Below are 13,097 nucleotides of genomic sequence, written 5' to 3'. Positions count from 1 at the left end.
TTTGATGATGGTTTTCGAACGGGTTTAATGGGCGTTTTCCCGAAAACGCCCCCGCTCCATTGTGAGTTGATCTGGAACGTAAAGATCGCCGGGAGCAGCACAGTTGCACTGCGATATTCCAGCGGAACGGATCCTATTTTTTTTCTAGTCTTTCTGGTGTTTCTAATGTTCAGTGGCATTGCTCTTTGAAAGTGACAAAATGAGAGGAGGAGCTGCGAGGAGCAGACTCCTGTTGTGCTGGGCAGTCTTAACGATCATCGCAGATACTTGGCCTTATGCTGATGGTTTTGTCAACTCGTAAGGACACGTAAACGTTTAATGTGGTGGTGCATTCCACTAATATCAACTGCTTTTAGGCCGAAAATTATAAGTAAAGATGGCAATTTGATAATTGAATCGGGAGCAAATCGCAATATTAGCTTTCGACTGAGCGGAAACTCGCGACTCACCATCAACGAGGAGTTGGATGTTATGGAACTCTTGCTGGCCACCAATGGCTCCAAAAAGCGAACCGGTGGCAAGGATGAGTGGAACACCGGCGATGATTTCGTGGGCACGCGAGAGCTGGCGGAACAGCTGGCTGATTTTAATAGGCGAGCCTTTGGAGCCAATGGTTTGAATGCAATGCTGCGACTGCAGCTAAACAGGTGAGCATTACAAGGGATATGAGCCTATTCGATCTCTGGAAGTACAGTTTGTTTGATCATCGAAAATTGGGATGCACCTTAATGTGCTTATCCTCATGTATGCTACATCGCATGGGTCAAAAAGCAGAACAACTATGTACATTTCTCGTAAGACGCAAGTGGTTTACTTTTTCGTTTGGAACAGGACCCGCGGATCGATGGCTCTGATACGGCGACTACAGTCGCGAGTTAGAGTGGTGGAGAACCAGGTGGATCGGATTAAGACCCAGTTGGAGGTGAACAGCTGTGCAAGTGGACCGTGCGTGAATGGAGGCACCTGCTACAACACCTACACCGGATTCCGCTGCCAATGTCGCTCGGCATTCGAGGTGGGTATACACACGAATCCTCATGATAGTCCACTGAAAAAGGGGCGTATTAGTGGGCGTCTCAGGTGGTAACAGCACATACGAGTATTCTGTAGCAGGGAGTGATAGATTACTGAACTGCAAATAACCTTATATTGTCATAGAGGAACGCGAATTCTTTAGCATATGAGCAATGACCAAATGACCTTCTTTCAAATGCAGGGCACCAAGTGCGAGTTGGACGTCAATGAGTGCGCACTGTACGAGGGCACCGATCTGGGCTGCCAGAATGGCGGACAGTGCCAGAATCAGTTCGGCACGTACAGTTGCCTTTGTCAGCCGGGTTGGCATGGGATGCACTGCACCCAGCGCAAGGCGGATTGCTCGCAGTCCAGTGCCTGGGAGCTGTGTGGCCATGGTTCGTGTGTGCCAAGTGCGGACGATGCCGGCTATCGTTGTATTTGTGAGCAGGGCTGGAAGACCAATGGCCTGACGCCCATTTGTGGCGAGGATGTGGACGAGTGCAGCGATTCGGCTGGCCACAAGCCCTGCTCCACGAACTGCATCAATCTGCCGGGCAGCTTCACCTGTGCTCCCTGTCCCGCCGGCTTGACGGGAAATGGTGTCAGTTGCCGTGACTTGGACGAATGCCAGACGAACAACGGTGGCTGCAGTCTCAGTCCCAAGGTGGATTGCATAAATACCTATGGATCGTATCACTGCGGCGAGTGTCCCATCGGTTGGACCGGTGATGGGCGCAAGTGCGAGCGAAGCCCCCAGGATTACGACATCCAAACTGGACAGACGCCAAGGTCATGTCCGGCGGGCAACAATCCCTGCTATCCGATGGCCAGCTGCTTTTTGATCTCCGCCACCACATCCTGCAGATGTCCAATGGGCATGGTGGGATCGGGATACGGTCCGAATGGCTGTGTCAATGGCACGACCACGAATTGCTTGGGAAATCCCTGCCTGGTGAGTTGCGCTCAAAGGGTTTCTTCTTTAAGCATTTATAATCCACATTTTGAAATCCCCGTTTAGAATGATGGCATTTGCCTGGATGCCGGACCCTCAAACTTCACCTGCCTGTGTCCCAGTGGCTTCCGCCCGCCCATCTGTGAGCCATTGCCGAGTCCTTGCGATCGACAGCCCTGCAAGAACGGTGGTCGCTGTCGTCCCACCACCAGTGGCGATCTCTTCGTCTGCCAGTGTCTGCCGGGCTACCGAGGGCGACTTTGCGACACCCGCTTCAGCAGTTGCAACGGCATGCTGAGTGCCCCAAGTGGCAGGCTTCAGTATCCGCCGAGTGGCACTGGATATGAGCATAATGCCCAGTGCGCTTGGGTGATTCGCACCAACGAATCGCTGGTGGTGAATGTCACATTCCAGAGCTTTGATGTGGAGGACTCCACGGAATGTCGCTACGATTGGCTGCAGATCAACGATGGCCGTTCGGCGGCTGCGCAGATAATTGGACGCTATTGTGGTAGCCATTTACCACATGGCGGCAATATCGTATCCTCTGGCAATCAACTCTATCTGTGGTTCCGATCCGACAACTCGACGGCCAAAGAGGGATTCGATCTCACCTGGAACTCCATACGGCCGCAGTGCGGTGGTCGTTTAAATTTCGACACACATGGCACACTCGCCTCGCCGGGATCACCCGGAAATTATCCAAAGAATCGGGACTGCCGGTGGCAACTGGTGGCGCCCACCACCAAACGCATCAAGCTGACCTTCTTCAGTTTGCAGCTGGAACTGCACGAGAATTGCAATTTCGATTACGTCCTGGTGAGTTTTGCTGCAATTTGATAAGGTTTCTTTAGTTACCATGCATCATTCAGATCAGGGACACGATTTCCGGACGTGAGCTGGCCAAATACTGCACCACCGGAACGCCAGCACCGCTGCTCTTGCCCACCCACCTGGCGGAGATCTACTTCCACTCGGATGCCGAGGGCAGCGATACTGGCTTCCAGCTGCACTATTCCGTAGAGGAGCGTGTGCCCGGCTGCGGTGGTGTCTACTCCGCCAAGCAGGGTAGCATTTCTGAATCATCCACAGCCAATTCGGAACCAGGTGGTGTCTCCTGCGAGTACGAAATCCTTTTGGCCGTGGGAGAGCAGATTGCCATACAGTTTGTGAGTCTGGAGCTGGATTCGCTGGACTGCCTAGAGGTGCTGGACATCACGGACGAGGGCAATAGCATTCTGCAGGAGAAGATATGCGGTTCGGATGAAGCGCGTTTGAATCCACCTGCCTTCACATCGCAATTCAATCGGCTGAAGATTAAGTTCTATGCCCGTGCCGGCAGCTTCCAGTTGAACTATCGGATGGCCTGCGATTATAAACTGGACAGTGACCAGGGCATCATTACCTCACCTGGTTATCCCAATCTAACCAGATCGGATCGTGTCTGCACCTATACCATTAATACGGCCACCAACACGGTGATCAGTCTGAAGAGGATCGACTTTCAGTTGACCAGTGGCGAGACCGACGAAGACGACAACGATGGCTGCCTGACCACCAACTTGAGAGTGAGTCCCAAACAAGGCACATAGTTACCATATACTTACCATTACCTCCGCATCGCTTTTCCGACACAGATCAACGATGGACTAAACCGCCAGATCCTGGGACCCTATTGCGGCAAGAATCAGCCGCCGGAGGAGCTCGTCAGCCATACCAACTACCTGCAGTTCCACCTGGCCACGGATGCGGACAGCATGGGACGTGGCTTCAAGTTCGAGTATCGATCGCTGCCCAGCGGCAGCGATGGGTGCGGTGGAGTGCACACCCGTTCCGGCGATCACATCCGGCTGCCGGTGGATGGGGACATCTATGCCAGTGAAGCCACCTGTTACTGGGTGATAATGGCGCCGGCGAACAAGGCCATCCGGCTGCACTGGAACAGCTTCCGTTTGGAGAGCTCGATGGACTGCAGCTATGACTATTTGGAGATCTATGATAGCCTGGGTGCCCAGTTGGGCGACGAGAAGAGCAAACCGATGGCCAGATACTGCGGCTATAAAGTGCCGGAGGATTTGCTCAGCCACTCGCGTCAGCTGGTCATCAAGTTTGTGTCGGACTACAGCGATTCGGATGGTGGCTTTGACTTGAGCTACACGTTCGAGGAACGCGCCCAGTGCGGCGGTCACATCCATGCGTCCAGCGGTGAGCTAACCTCACCGGACTATCCGGCCAACTACTCAGCCGGCTTGGATTGCGATTGGCACTTGACCGGCTCGATTGATCTCCAGCTGGAGATTCAGCTGGAGAACTTTGACCTGGAGCTATCGCCGAACTGTTCAGCCGATTATCTGGAGGTAAGGAATGGAGGCGGCAAAGATTCCCCGCTAATCGGTACCTTCTGTGGCCGGAATATACCCACACGGATACCAGCATTTAGTCACGAGATGAGACTGATCCTGCACACGGATACGGCGATCAATGGTCGTGGATTCCGGCTACGCTGGCGTGCCTTTGCCTTCGGATGCGGCGGACGGTTGCGTGCGAATACGGGAGTCATCACGTCGCCCCGATACCCGAATCCGTATCCCAATCTGGCGCACTGCGAGTGGCGGATTTACGTGCATCCCGGATCGGGTATTTCGATAATTGTCGAGGACATGGAAGTGGAGGCTTTGAGCAATTGCTACTACGACAGCGTGAAGATCTACTCGGGCATTAGGCTGCCCAACCAGAGTGCCGACAAAGTACTCTGCTTGTACGATGATCTGACCAATCCGATCATCCAGCTGGATAATAATGAAGGCACCATTGTCTTCGACACCGATGTTTCCAACACATATCGCGGTTTTCGATTATCTTACAAGGCGAATTGTATACGCAACCTGACGGCCACCACGGGCACCATTGAGAGTCTGAACTACATGGAACCATTCTGGGAGACAATACCCATCAACTGCAGCTGGACCATACGTGCGCCCAAGGGCAATCGCGTACTCGTCGAAATCTCCCATTTGGAGCGGCACGAGCAGCATATGCCCACCGCCAACATACCCGGCGGCTTGTACATTATCGATGGACGGAATGTCCAGGAGATAGTCAGCCCGCAAGCGGTGAACATTAGTGGCGAGTTGGTGACCGTCGTCCACAATGCCAGCAATGTGAACTTTCAGCTGGACTATCGCATCGATGGCTGCATGGAGGAGCTGCGCGGCGCGGAGGGCTCCTTCCAATCGCCCAACTATCCGAAAATGTATCCCAACCATCTGGAGTGCTACTGGCTGATCACCGTCGAGCAAAATAGCTCCGTCGAACTGACGATCGATGGCCTGAATCTCGAGGAGAGTCCCAATTGCACCAAGGATGCGCTAACGGTAAGATGATGGGCTTGGCTTCATCACCAGTTGAGATACTTAACCAATGTTTCCAGGTGTCCAACCATAGAGATTCGGTGGAAGCACACGAGCGACATTGCGGCTCCACGCCCAAACTGGTGATCACCAGCTCTGGTCACAGGATGCACGTGCGTTTCATCTCCGACGATTCGCACAACGGTGGTGGCTTCATGGCCACCTACAGAACTGTGAAAGCAAGTGAGTATTGATACAATAGTATTATGCACTTGTTACAATCGAAATATAACTTTAACATCCACAGCTTGTGGTGGCAAACTGACGGCGCGAAACGGAATGATCGAATCGCCCAATTATCCGCTCAATTATCCGGCGCACAGTCAGTGCGAGTGGCAGGTGGAGGTCTCACCGCATCACCAGATCGTTTTCGAGATGTCCGACCTGGAGCTGGAGTCAGGCTATGGCTGCAACTGGGACTATCTGGAGGCGTACGATCTGGCGGAGGACGAGACGGAGGGTCAGAGGTTGTTCAAGGTCTGCGGCGACGAGGAGGACAGTAGCACACTGCTGTCTTCCTCATCCAATATGGCTGTGGTGCGATTCGTCAGCGATGATTCGGTCTCGCGCAAGGGCTTCCGGCTGCATTTCCACGAGTCCTGTGGCCAAATGGTATTACTCCTCCGCTCCTCTAACAATAAATTTATGAATTCTATATTCCATTCTATTCTCCCAGATAAACGTCGATGAATCCGTGTTTGATTACATCCAAATGTCGCGGCAGGCGGCGCAAAACGAGACCTGTTTGTGGGTATTCCAAGCCCAAGAGGCCAACAAGCGCATCATCTTCACGCCCACCCATGTGAAGCTGCGCGATGATGCCGACCAGCAGTATCCCACCGAAGGCGATTGCCTCGATGTGGGCGTCAAGATCTACGAGGGTACGGAGCCGGTGGGTACACCACGTCTCAAGTTCTGTCGCTCGCATCCGCCGGCCTTGATCTCCAATGGCCAGGCACTGACCGTCAGTGTGCCGCTCCAGCTGGTGGAGGAGTTCGAGGGACACTACATGATGATGGACACGTCGTGTGGCAGCGTTTACACCGCACTCTCGGGCAAATTCAGTTCACCCTATTATCCCGCCTCGTATCCGCCAAACATTGAGTGCCTGTGGCTGCTGGAAGCCAGCATGGGTAATTCCATAAGTCTCACACTGGAGTCGATGGACTTGGAGAAGTCGGATGGCTGCAATCGGGATTATCTGGAGGTGCGAGAAGAGTCGGAGAGGGGTCCACTGATTGGCGTTTATTGTGGCAATGAGGTGCCCGGTGTCATTCACTCGCGCGGTACAATCTGGATGAAGTTCAAGAGCGATGACGACAATGTGGGCGAGGGATTCATGGCCTCCTATAACTACGGTGAGTGTATGAGTGCCCCCTTTTTGGGATTTTGAATTAATTGTTATGCCCTCCATATAGAGCACCACAACGAGATCAATGGCACGGATGGCACCATTCAGTCGCCGCACTTTCCGAGCAAGTACCAGGGTGCGGAGCCGTACAGCTGGCGGATTACCGTGGACAAGGAGTACGTGGTGGAGGTATCCCTGCAATATCTTAGCGATCTGGATCAACCGCATTTGCGTTTCTACGACGGCTATTCGGATATTGGTGCTCGCATCCAAGTGACCAGCGTCAACGAACCCATCATCTCCAGCACGAATGTGCTCTACTTCATGGCCAACCGTGGTCCCTTCCAGCTCAACTGGAATCGCTTATCCAAGGAGGCCCTGCGCTCGAATCGCACGGCGGAGGAGCGGACACGCCAGTGTGGCAACCAGTTGATTACCATCGATCGGTCGGTCATTGGATTCCATTCGCCAGGCTATCCCAATGGCTACGAGAAGAATCTACATTGCTCCTGGACTTTGGTGCCCTCGAATGTGGCCATGCATGCCGTTCTCACACTGAGCCAAATCGATCTGGAGATGTTTAGCGACGAATGCATTGCTGACTATGTTAGAATCCAGAGTAGTAACGATCTGCAGAACTGGTCGAAGCTGAGAACGCTATGCACCCTGCCCACGGAGCCGAGTGAGCGCATCTTTCACGGAACGCCGTATCTCAATGTGGAATTCGTGACGGATGCCAGTGTGAATAAAACGGGATTCAATGGCATTGTGCGCACGGCCTGCGGCTCGGAGATCACTGCCTCCAATGGTCTGGTCAACATTACGGAGATACTGAAGTTCAGTCCGCGACCAAATCAGGATTGTGTGTGGACGCTTAAAGTGCGCCAGGGGCGAAGGATCAAGATCGATTTCCCCGACTTTCAATTGCTGAACAATGCCGCTAGTGGAACGAGTGATTGCCGGAATTATCTGTTACTACGCAATGGAAACGATGAAGATTCACCCTTCCTGGGCCGCGGCAAGTACTGTGAGGATGTCGCACACGAGGTCCTGAACACCACCTCCAATAAGGCCTACATAAAGTTCCACTTTGCGAGTCCACCCCGCTTCCTGGTCTCCTTCCGTTTCGAGGAGCTGCGCTACACCACCTCCGGTCGCATTCGATTGTCCGCCTCCGGCGAGATGCAGTTAATCAGCTCACCATATTACCCGAATCTTCCACATCCGCATTCCGAGTGCATTTGGATCGTGGAAGCACCACCAGAACACCGCATCATGCTGCATTTTCAGGGTGCCTTCGATCTGCTGGACGCCACCGAAGCGACCAAGGAATGCGAACGGGAATATGTTTTGGTCAATGACGGCAGTACGGAGCTGAAAACGGAAATCGGTCGTTATTGCGGCAAACGTAAGCCGGATACGATCTACTCCAGCGGTAATCAGCTGAGGATACGCTACTTCACGGATGTCTCGGAGCCCCACATGGGCTTCAATGCCAGTGTGAGTGTCGCCCGATGCGGTGGCTCGTTCCAGAGTCCGGAGGGAGTTATATCATCGCCGTCAAGGGAACTCCTCATGATACACGAGGATGGCAATCGGCTGCAGGAGTGTGTGTACACCATCGAACTGGAGGTGGGCAACACCATCGATCTGATGGGTGAACACATGCAGATACCCGCACTGGTGAACGGTAGCTGCTCGCAGCGGAATCACTTGTTGCTCGAGGAGATGGATGCCTTTGGGTTGAACGGTGAGGAGAAGATCGTGGACACAATGATACTCTGCGGTGATGAACCGAAGCATCTGATGAGTGAAACGAACAAGATCGTATTCCGATACCGATTCCTCGATGGCATACCGGCGGAGAGTCAGGGCTTCCGTTTCAAGTACACGACGCTGGGCTCGCGATGCGGCGAGACCATCTACGCGTCGTTGGGCGTTCTCCAAACACCCGGCTATCCCATGGGCGTGCCCCATCCCATGCACTGTGTGTGGCACGTGCAGGTGCCCAAGGGCAGGAGGGTGCGCCTGGAGATACTCGACTTTAACATGGGCACGGTGGAGAACAACAGAACCAGAATTGGTTTCCGTGGTCGTCTGACCGTGGCGAACGATTTCCTGATGCAGTCCATCGTGGGACGCTACAGCAGGAATCCACCGGCGGAGGTGCTCTCCTCTGACAACACCATGGGCATCGATGCCTTCCTACTGCCCATCGTTCAGATTCATGGTATCAAGCTGCGATTCAGTGCCTATGGCTCCAGTAGCTGCCAGCGCGTCTCGTTGGGACTAAATGTGGAAAAGGAGGTTCAGTTGCAGCGGTTCAATAACAGCAATCCGGTTTACTGCAGCTACACAATCGAACCGATGATCAATAGCACCGTGCTGATTCAGGTGGGTCAATGAACGTAAATGCAAATGAACTGTTCATTTTACCGATGAACAAATGAATTCTGATCGCATTTTTATAGGTGAAGGAGTACAACACCAGTTCTGTGATGATGGGGAATACACATCTCTGCGCCATGCTATCGCCGCTGAAGTTTTACCGCTTGGAGCAGAACGAGCGACTGATGCAGCGCATTCTCTGCGAATACCAGGCACCCGTTCCCGGCAAGCCCCTGCCCGCCATCCGGGTGCCATTCAACATTCAAATGGTCATCTCGGCATCCAGCCGCAACGGACTAAGCAACCTGGTGCTGGGCTACAGCATGCAGGCCTGCGGCGGAGTCGTTGACTTGGAACCGGGCGATAATATAACGCTGCATCAGCCATCGGGAATGGAGTCGCTGCTGCGTCCCATTGACTGTGCCTGGGCCATTGGACCCTATACGGATGCCAGTGGCGAGGACGAAGTGCTGCCCCAGGACATTCAGCTGGAGGTGTCGGTATATGGTGTCAATCTGCCAGCACCGATCCTGGCCATACAACCTCCGCAATCCCCGTGCCTGCATCACTATCTTAAGGTAAGTTTCCGTAACTTTCTTGGACATGATATTGTACATGCTTATATATACATACATTGCATTGGATTTAGGTGTACAATGGACCCGATCAGAACTCACCTTTGCTGGGACAGTATTGCAATCAGGCCACTGCTGTGCCCATGGTGGTGGAGCGAGGCCTCTTCCTGGAGTACCACTCCGATAGCTACTCGCCCAATGCCATCTTCAATGTGTCCGTCAAGTATGGTTCTGGATGCGGTGGCAAGTTGGTGTATCCCTACAGGGCCATTGACTTTGCGGAGCAGTACAAGAACAATGTGGAGTGCATCTGGGAGGTGGAGGCGACGACGGGCTACCACATTGGTCTAACGTTCCATGGGCGCTTTTACATCGAGGACAGTCCTGGTTGCACCAAGGATTACCTGCTCGTTCAGCAGCGCGTCGAAAACACTGGCAATTGGACCGATCTGCAGAGGATTTGCGGACGTGATCCGCCGGAGATGATAAACACCACGACGCAGTACCTCCGGCTAATCTTCCGCTCCGATGGCGATACGGTGGCCGATGGTTTCCTGGTCAAGTTCGAAAGGAATTGCGGTGGTCTGCTGTACGCCGACAGCGATGAACAGGTGCTCTCCAGTCCGGGCTATCCGGTTGGCTATGAGAAGCATTTGCAATGCAACTGGACAATAGTGCCCAGGAGTTCCTCGATGGACGGTGTCCTTGTCAGCTTTGTTAACTTCGATCTGGAACAGGCGCCCATATCCATTTGCCTCTTCGACAATCTGACGGTGACCACCAAGGATAAGGACAAGGAACCGCAACGCAGCGTTCTCTGCGGCGTGAAGCATAATCACGAGTACCGGGGCAAGGAGTACATTAATCTACTATTCCGTACGGATGACAGTCACTCCGGCAAGGGATTCACATTCCGCTATACCAGCCGTCTGTGCGGTGGAATTATCACGCAAACATCAATAGTCGAATCACCCGTACAGCATACGGATAACAAACTGCCGCCGCTCAGTAATTGCTATTGGAATCTAACCGCACCGGCGGGTCACAAATTCAGCATTAAGTTCGTTTCCATCGATTTTGAGGCGAACATGAATTGTGCCTACGATGGCGTCGAGGTCTTCTCCGGCTCCACGCCGGATCCACGCTACAGATGGGGTCGCTTCTGCGGTCGCTTTACCGAGGATCTGCCACTGATCAGTATTCCACAAGAGCGCGGCATCATACACAGCTTCTCCAATGAGTGGATTCCCTCGAATGGATTCCGTGCCCTGGTGCGCATGATGCCCAATTGCGATGAGACGATCTCGCTGAACGGATCGTCGCGTTATGTCTATAGCAAGTACAACAATGCTGGCGGTTACCAAAACAACTTGGACTGCCACATCATATTCCAAGTGAATCCCGATCAGCAGATCAGCGTGGAGTTCAGCAACTTCCATGTGCAAGATTCGAACGGATGCGGCAGTGATTATGTGGAGTTGCGCGATGGTGGCGGTACCTTTGCCGATATCATTGGGCGTTTCTGTGGCCAAAACCAGCCGCCCACGCTGAGAAGCACCAGGCATACGCTTTACATGCGCTTCGTCACCGATGAGAAGGTGACGGATACGGGTTTCCAGGTGACCATCAATGCTGTGCCCCGGCTATGCGGCAGTTCACAGATTACGTTGAGCGCGGACGGCATCAAGGAGGTCACCATTAATTCTCCGACACGGACGCCGGGTGGCAATTACGCCAATGGTGTGTCCTGCTTCTGGAAAATCAAGGGTGATTCCCTGCTGCGGGTGCAGTTCATCAATTTCGATCTCCACGCACCGAATAAGAACGGCAGCTGTGTGGAGGACTTTTTGAAAATCTACAATAGTGAGGTGAATTGAAATAGTCTTAATTTTTTTTTTTTTGTGTGTATCTGTGAATTTATCGCATCGTTTTTCCCCCATCCAGGATGTACCGCTGTTGGAGCAGGGATTGAGCTCGGACCTGGTTTTCAATGGCCAGACTTCCAGGCAGGACGGTTACGGCTTTGCCATGGAGCACGTGTACTGCGGCAATGTCAAGCCGGACATCTATTATGGCCAGTCCAACGAGCTGTATCTGAAGTTCCGGTCCAAGGGATTGGAGCAGCATGGCGGATTCCAATTGCAGGTCGCTCTCAGCTCCAACGGAGAGCGCCACTACGATGGCCTGCAGGGTCGAGTGCATATATCACAGTCATCCGATTGCAGCATCTTTATACGTGCGCCACCCAATCACACCTTGAGTTTGTACTACTACGAGGTGATATTCGGCAGCTTCGATTGCGAAGTGGAGAATTTGGAGGTGTTCGACAGGACGAATCGCACATTGCAGCGCGTCTGCTCCTTTGTGGACACGGGCAAGAGCCTGTTCAGCAATGCGGATGAACTGCGGCTGCAGATAAAGACCGGCTCGTTTCTGACCTCGCTGGATCTCACCTATTTGGCCAGCCCGGTGGAGAAGGGTCCTGGTTGCGGTGGTCAGTTCTACAACACCGAGGGCATCTTCTCCAATCCCTTCTATCCGACCAATGTGCGCAATAACTCCAACTGCCAGTGGCTCATCCGGGTGCCCAGTAACAATGTTGTATTCCTCATATTCAAAGGTGAGTTGGTACTTATTCTCAACGATCTGGACCTTAATTAATTTTAATTATGTAACTTTTGTTTTGAATCATCTTTTGTTTAGTCTTCAATCTGGGCTCGAAGACTACCTGTCACACGGATTACCTGCAGATCCTGGAGAAGTCCGCAGCCGGAAAACAGCGCGAAATGAGACGCTTCTGTGGCGAGGACAGACCAGGGTACTACAAGAGCCAAAGCAGCGAATTGCTCGTCCGCTTCCACAAGACGGTCAACTACGATGGTGTCGGTTGGGTGATCCGCTTTGCCGGGGTCTATTCCGACTTTCGAGTACCCAGGTACTTGTTGAACGGCGATTATCCGCGTGACTTCTTCGTACACAATTGGTATCCAAAAGCTTGAAATCCAAATCCAACAATTAACTCATTTTTATTGCAATAAATACATCTAAATAAAACCTTTTTAGTCCTCATTAAAAAATAAAAAAATCCGTTTTTGGTCTATTATTTAAATGTTTTGGCCAAAAGCATTTTGGCAAAAATAGGGAAATGTCAAAAAAAAAATTGTTTCTTTTGAACACAGTTTGATTGGATATTTTATTACGAGCACAACGATATATGTCATTATATATTCAGATAACTATTTTAAAAGTTGTGGTAAAAGAACGGATTATTTTATGACCAAAATTGTGAATTTCGGTTTCATCAAAATCTGCAAAAATTGCCAAAAACTGAAAGTGGTGAAATTTTAATACCAATCGATTGGAAATTTCATTACGAGTTTTCAAAGGTATAACATTCCATATTT

General features: G+C 52.2%; 1 protein-coding gene across 1 annotated transcript; it reads left to right on the top strand.

Annotated features, from left to right (window-relative positions):
- The first annotated feature begins 199 nt into the window (after positions 1-199).
- Positions 200-12,797, top strand: LOC120455705 (cubilin homolog). Its single transcript, XM_039642113.1, has 15 exons — positions 200-297; positions 357-647; positions 832-1,015; positions 1,217-1,969; positions 2,036-2,788; positions 2,842-3,537; positions 3,607-5,343; positions 5,400-5,562; positions 5,627-5,991; positions 6,056-6,737; positions 6,798-9,124; positions 9,202-9,696; positions 9,768-11,561; positions 11,638-12,313; positions 12,397-12,797. The coding sequence occupies exons 1-15, from the start codon at positions 200-202 to the stop codon at positions 12,690-12,692; spliced, it is 11,310 nt and encodes a 3,769-aa protein (XP_039498047.1). The 3' UTR covers positions 12,693-12,797.
- The last annotated feature ends 300 nt before the right edge of the window (positions 12,798-13,097 follow it).

Source organism: Drosophila santomea, chromosome X (genome assembly GCF_016746245.2).
Source record: "Drosophila santomea strain STO CAGO 1482 chromosome X, Prin_Dsan_1.1, whole genome shotgun sequence".
Lineage (NCBI taxonomy): Eukaryota > Metazoa > Arthropoda > Insecta > Diptera > Drosophilidae > Drosophila > Drosophila santomea.
This window is presented reverse-complemented; position numbering and strand designations above follow the sequence as displayed.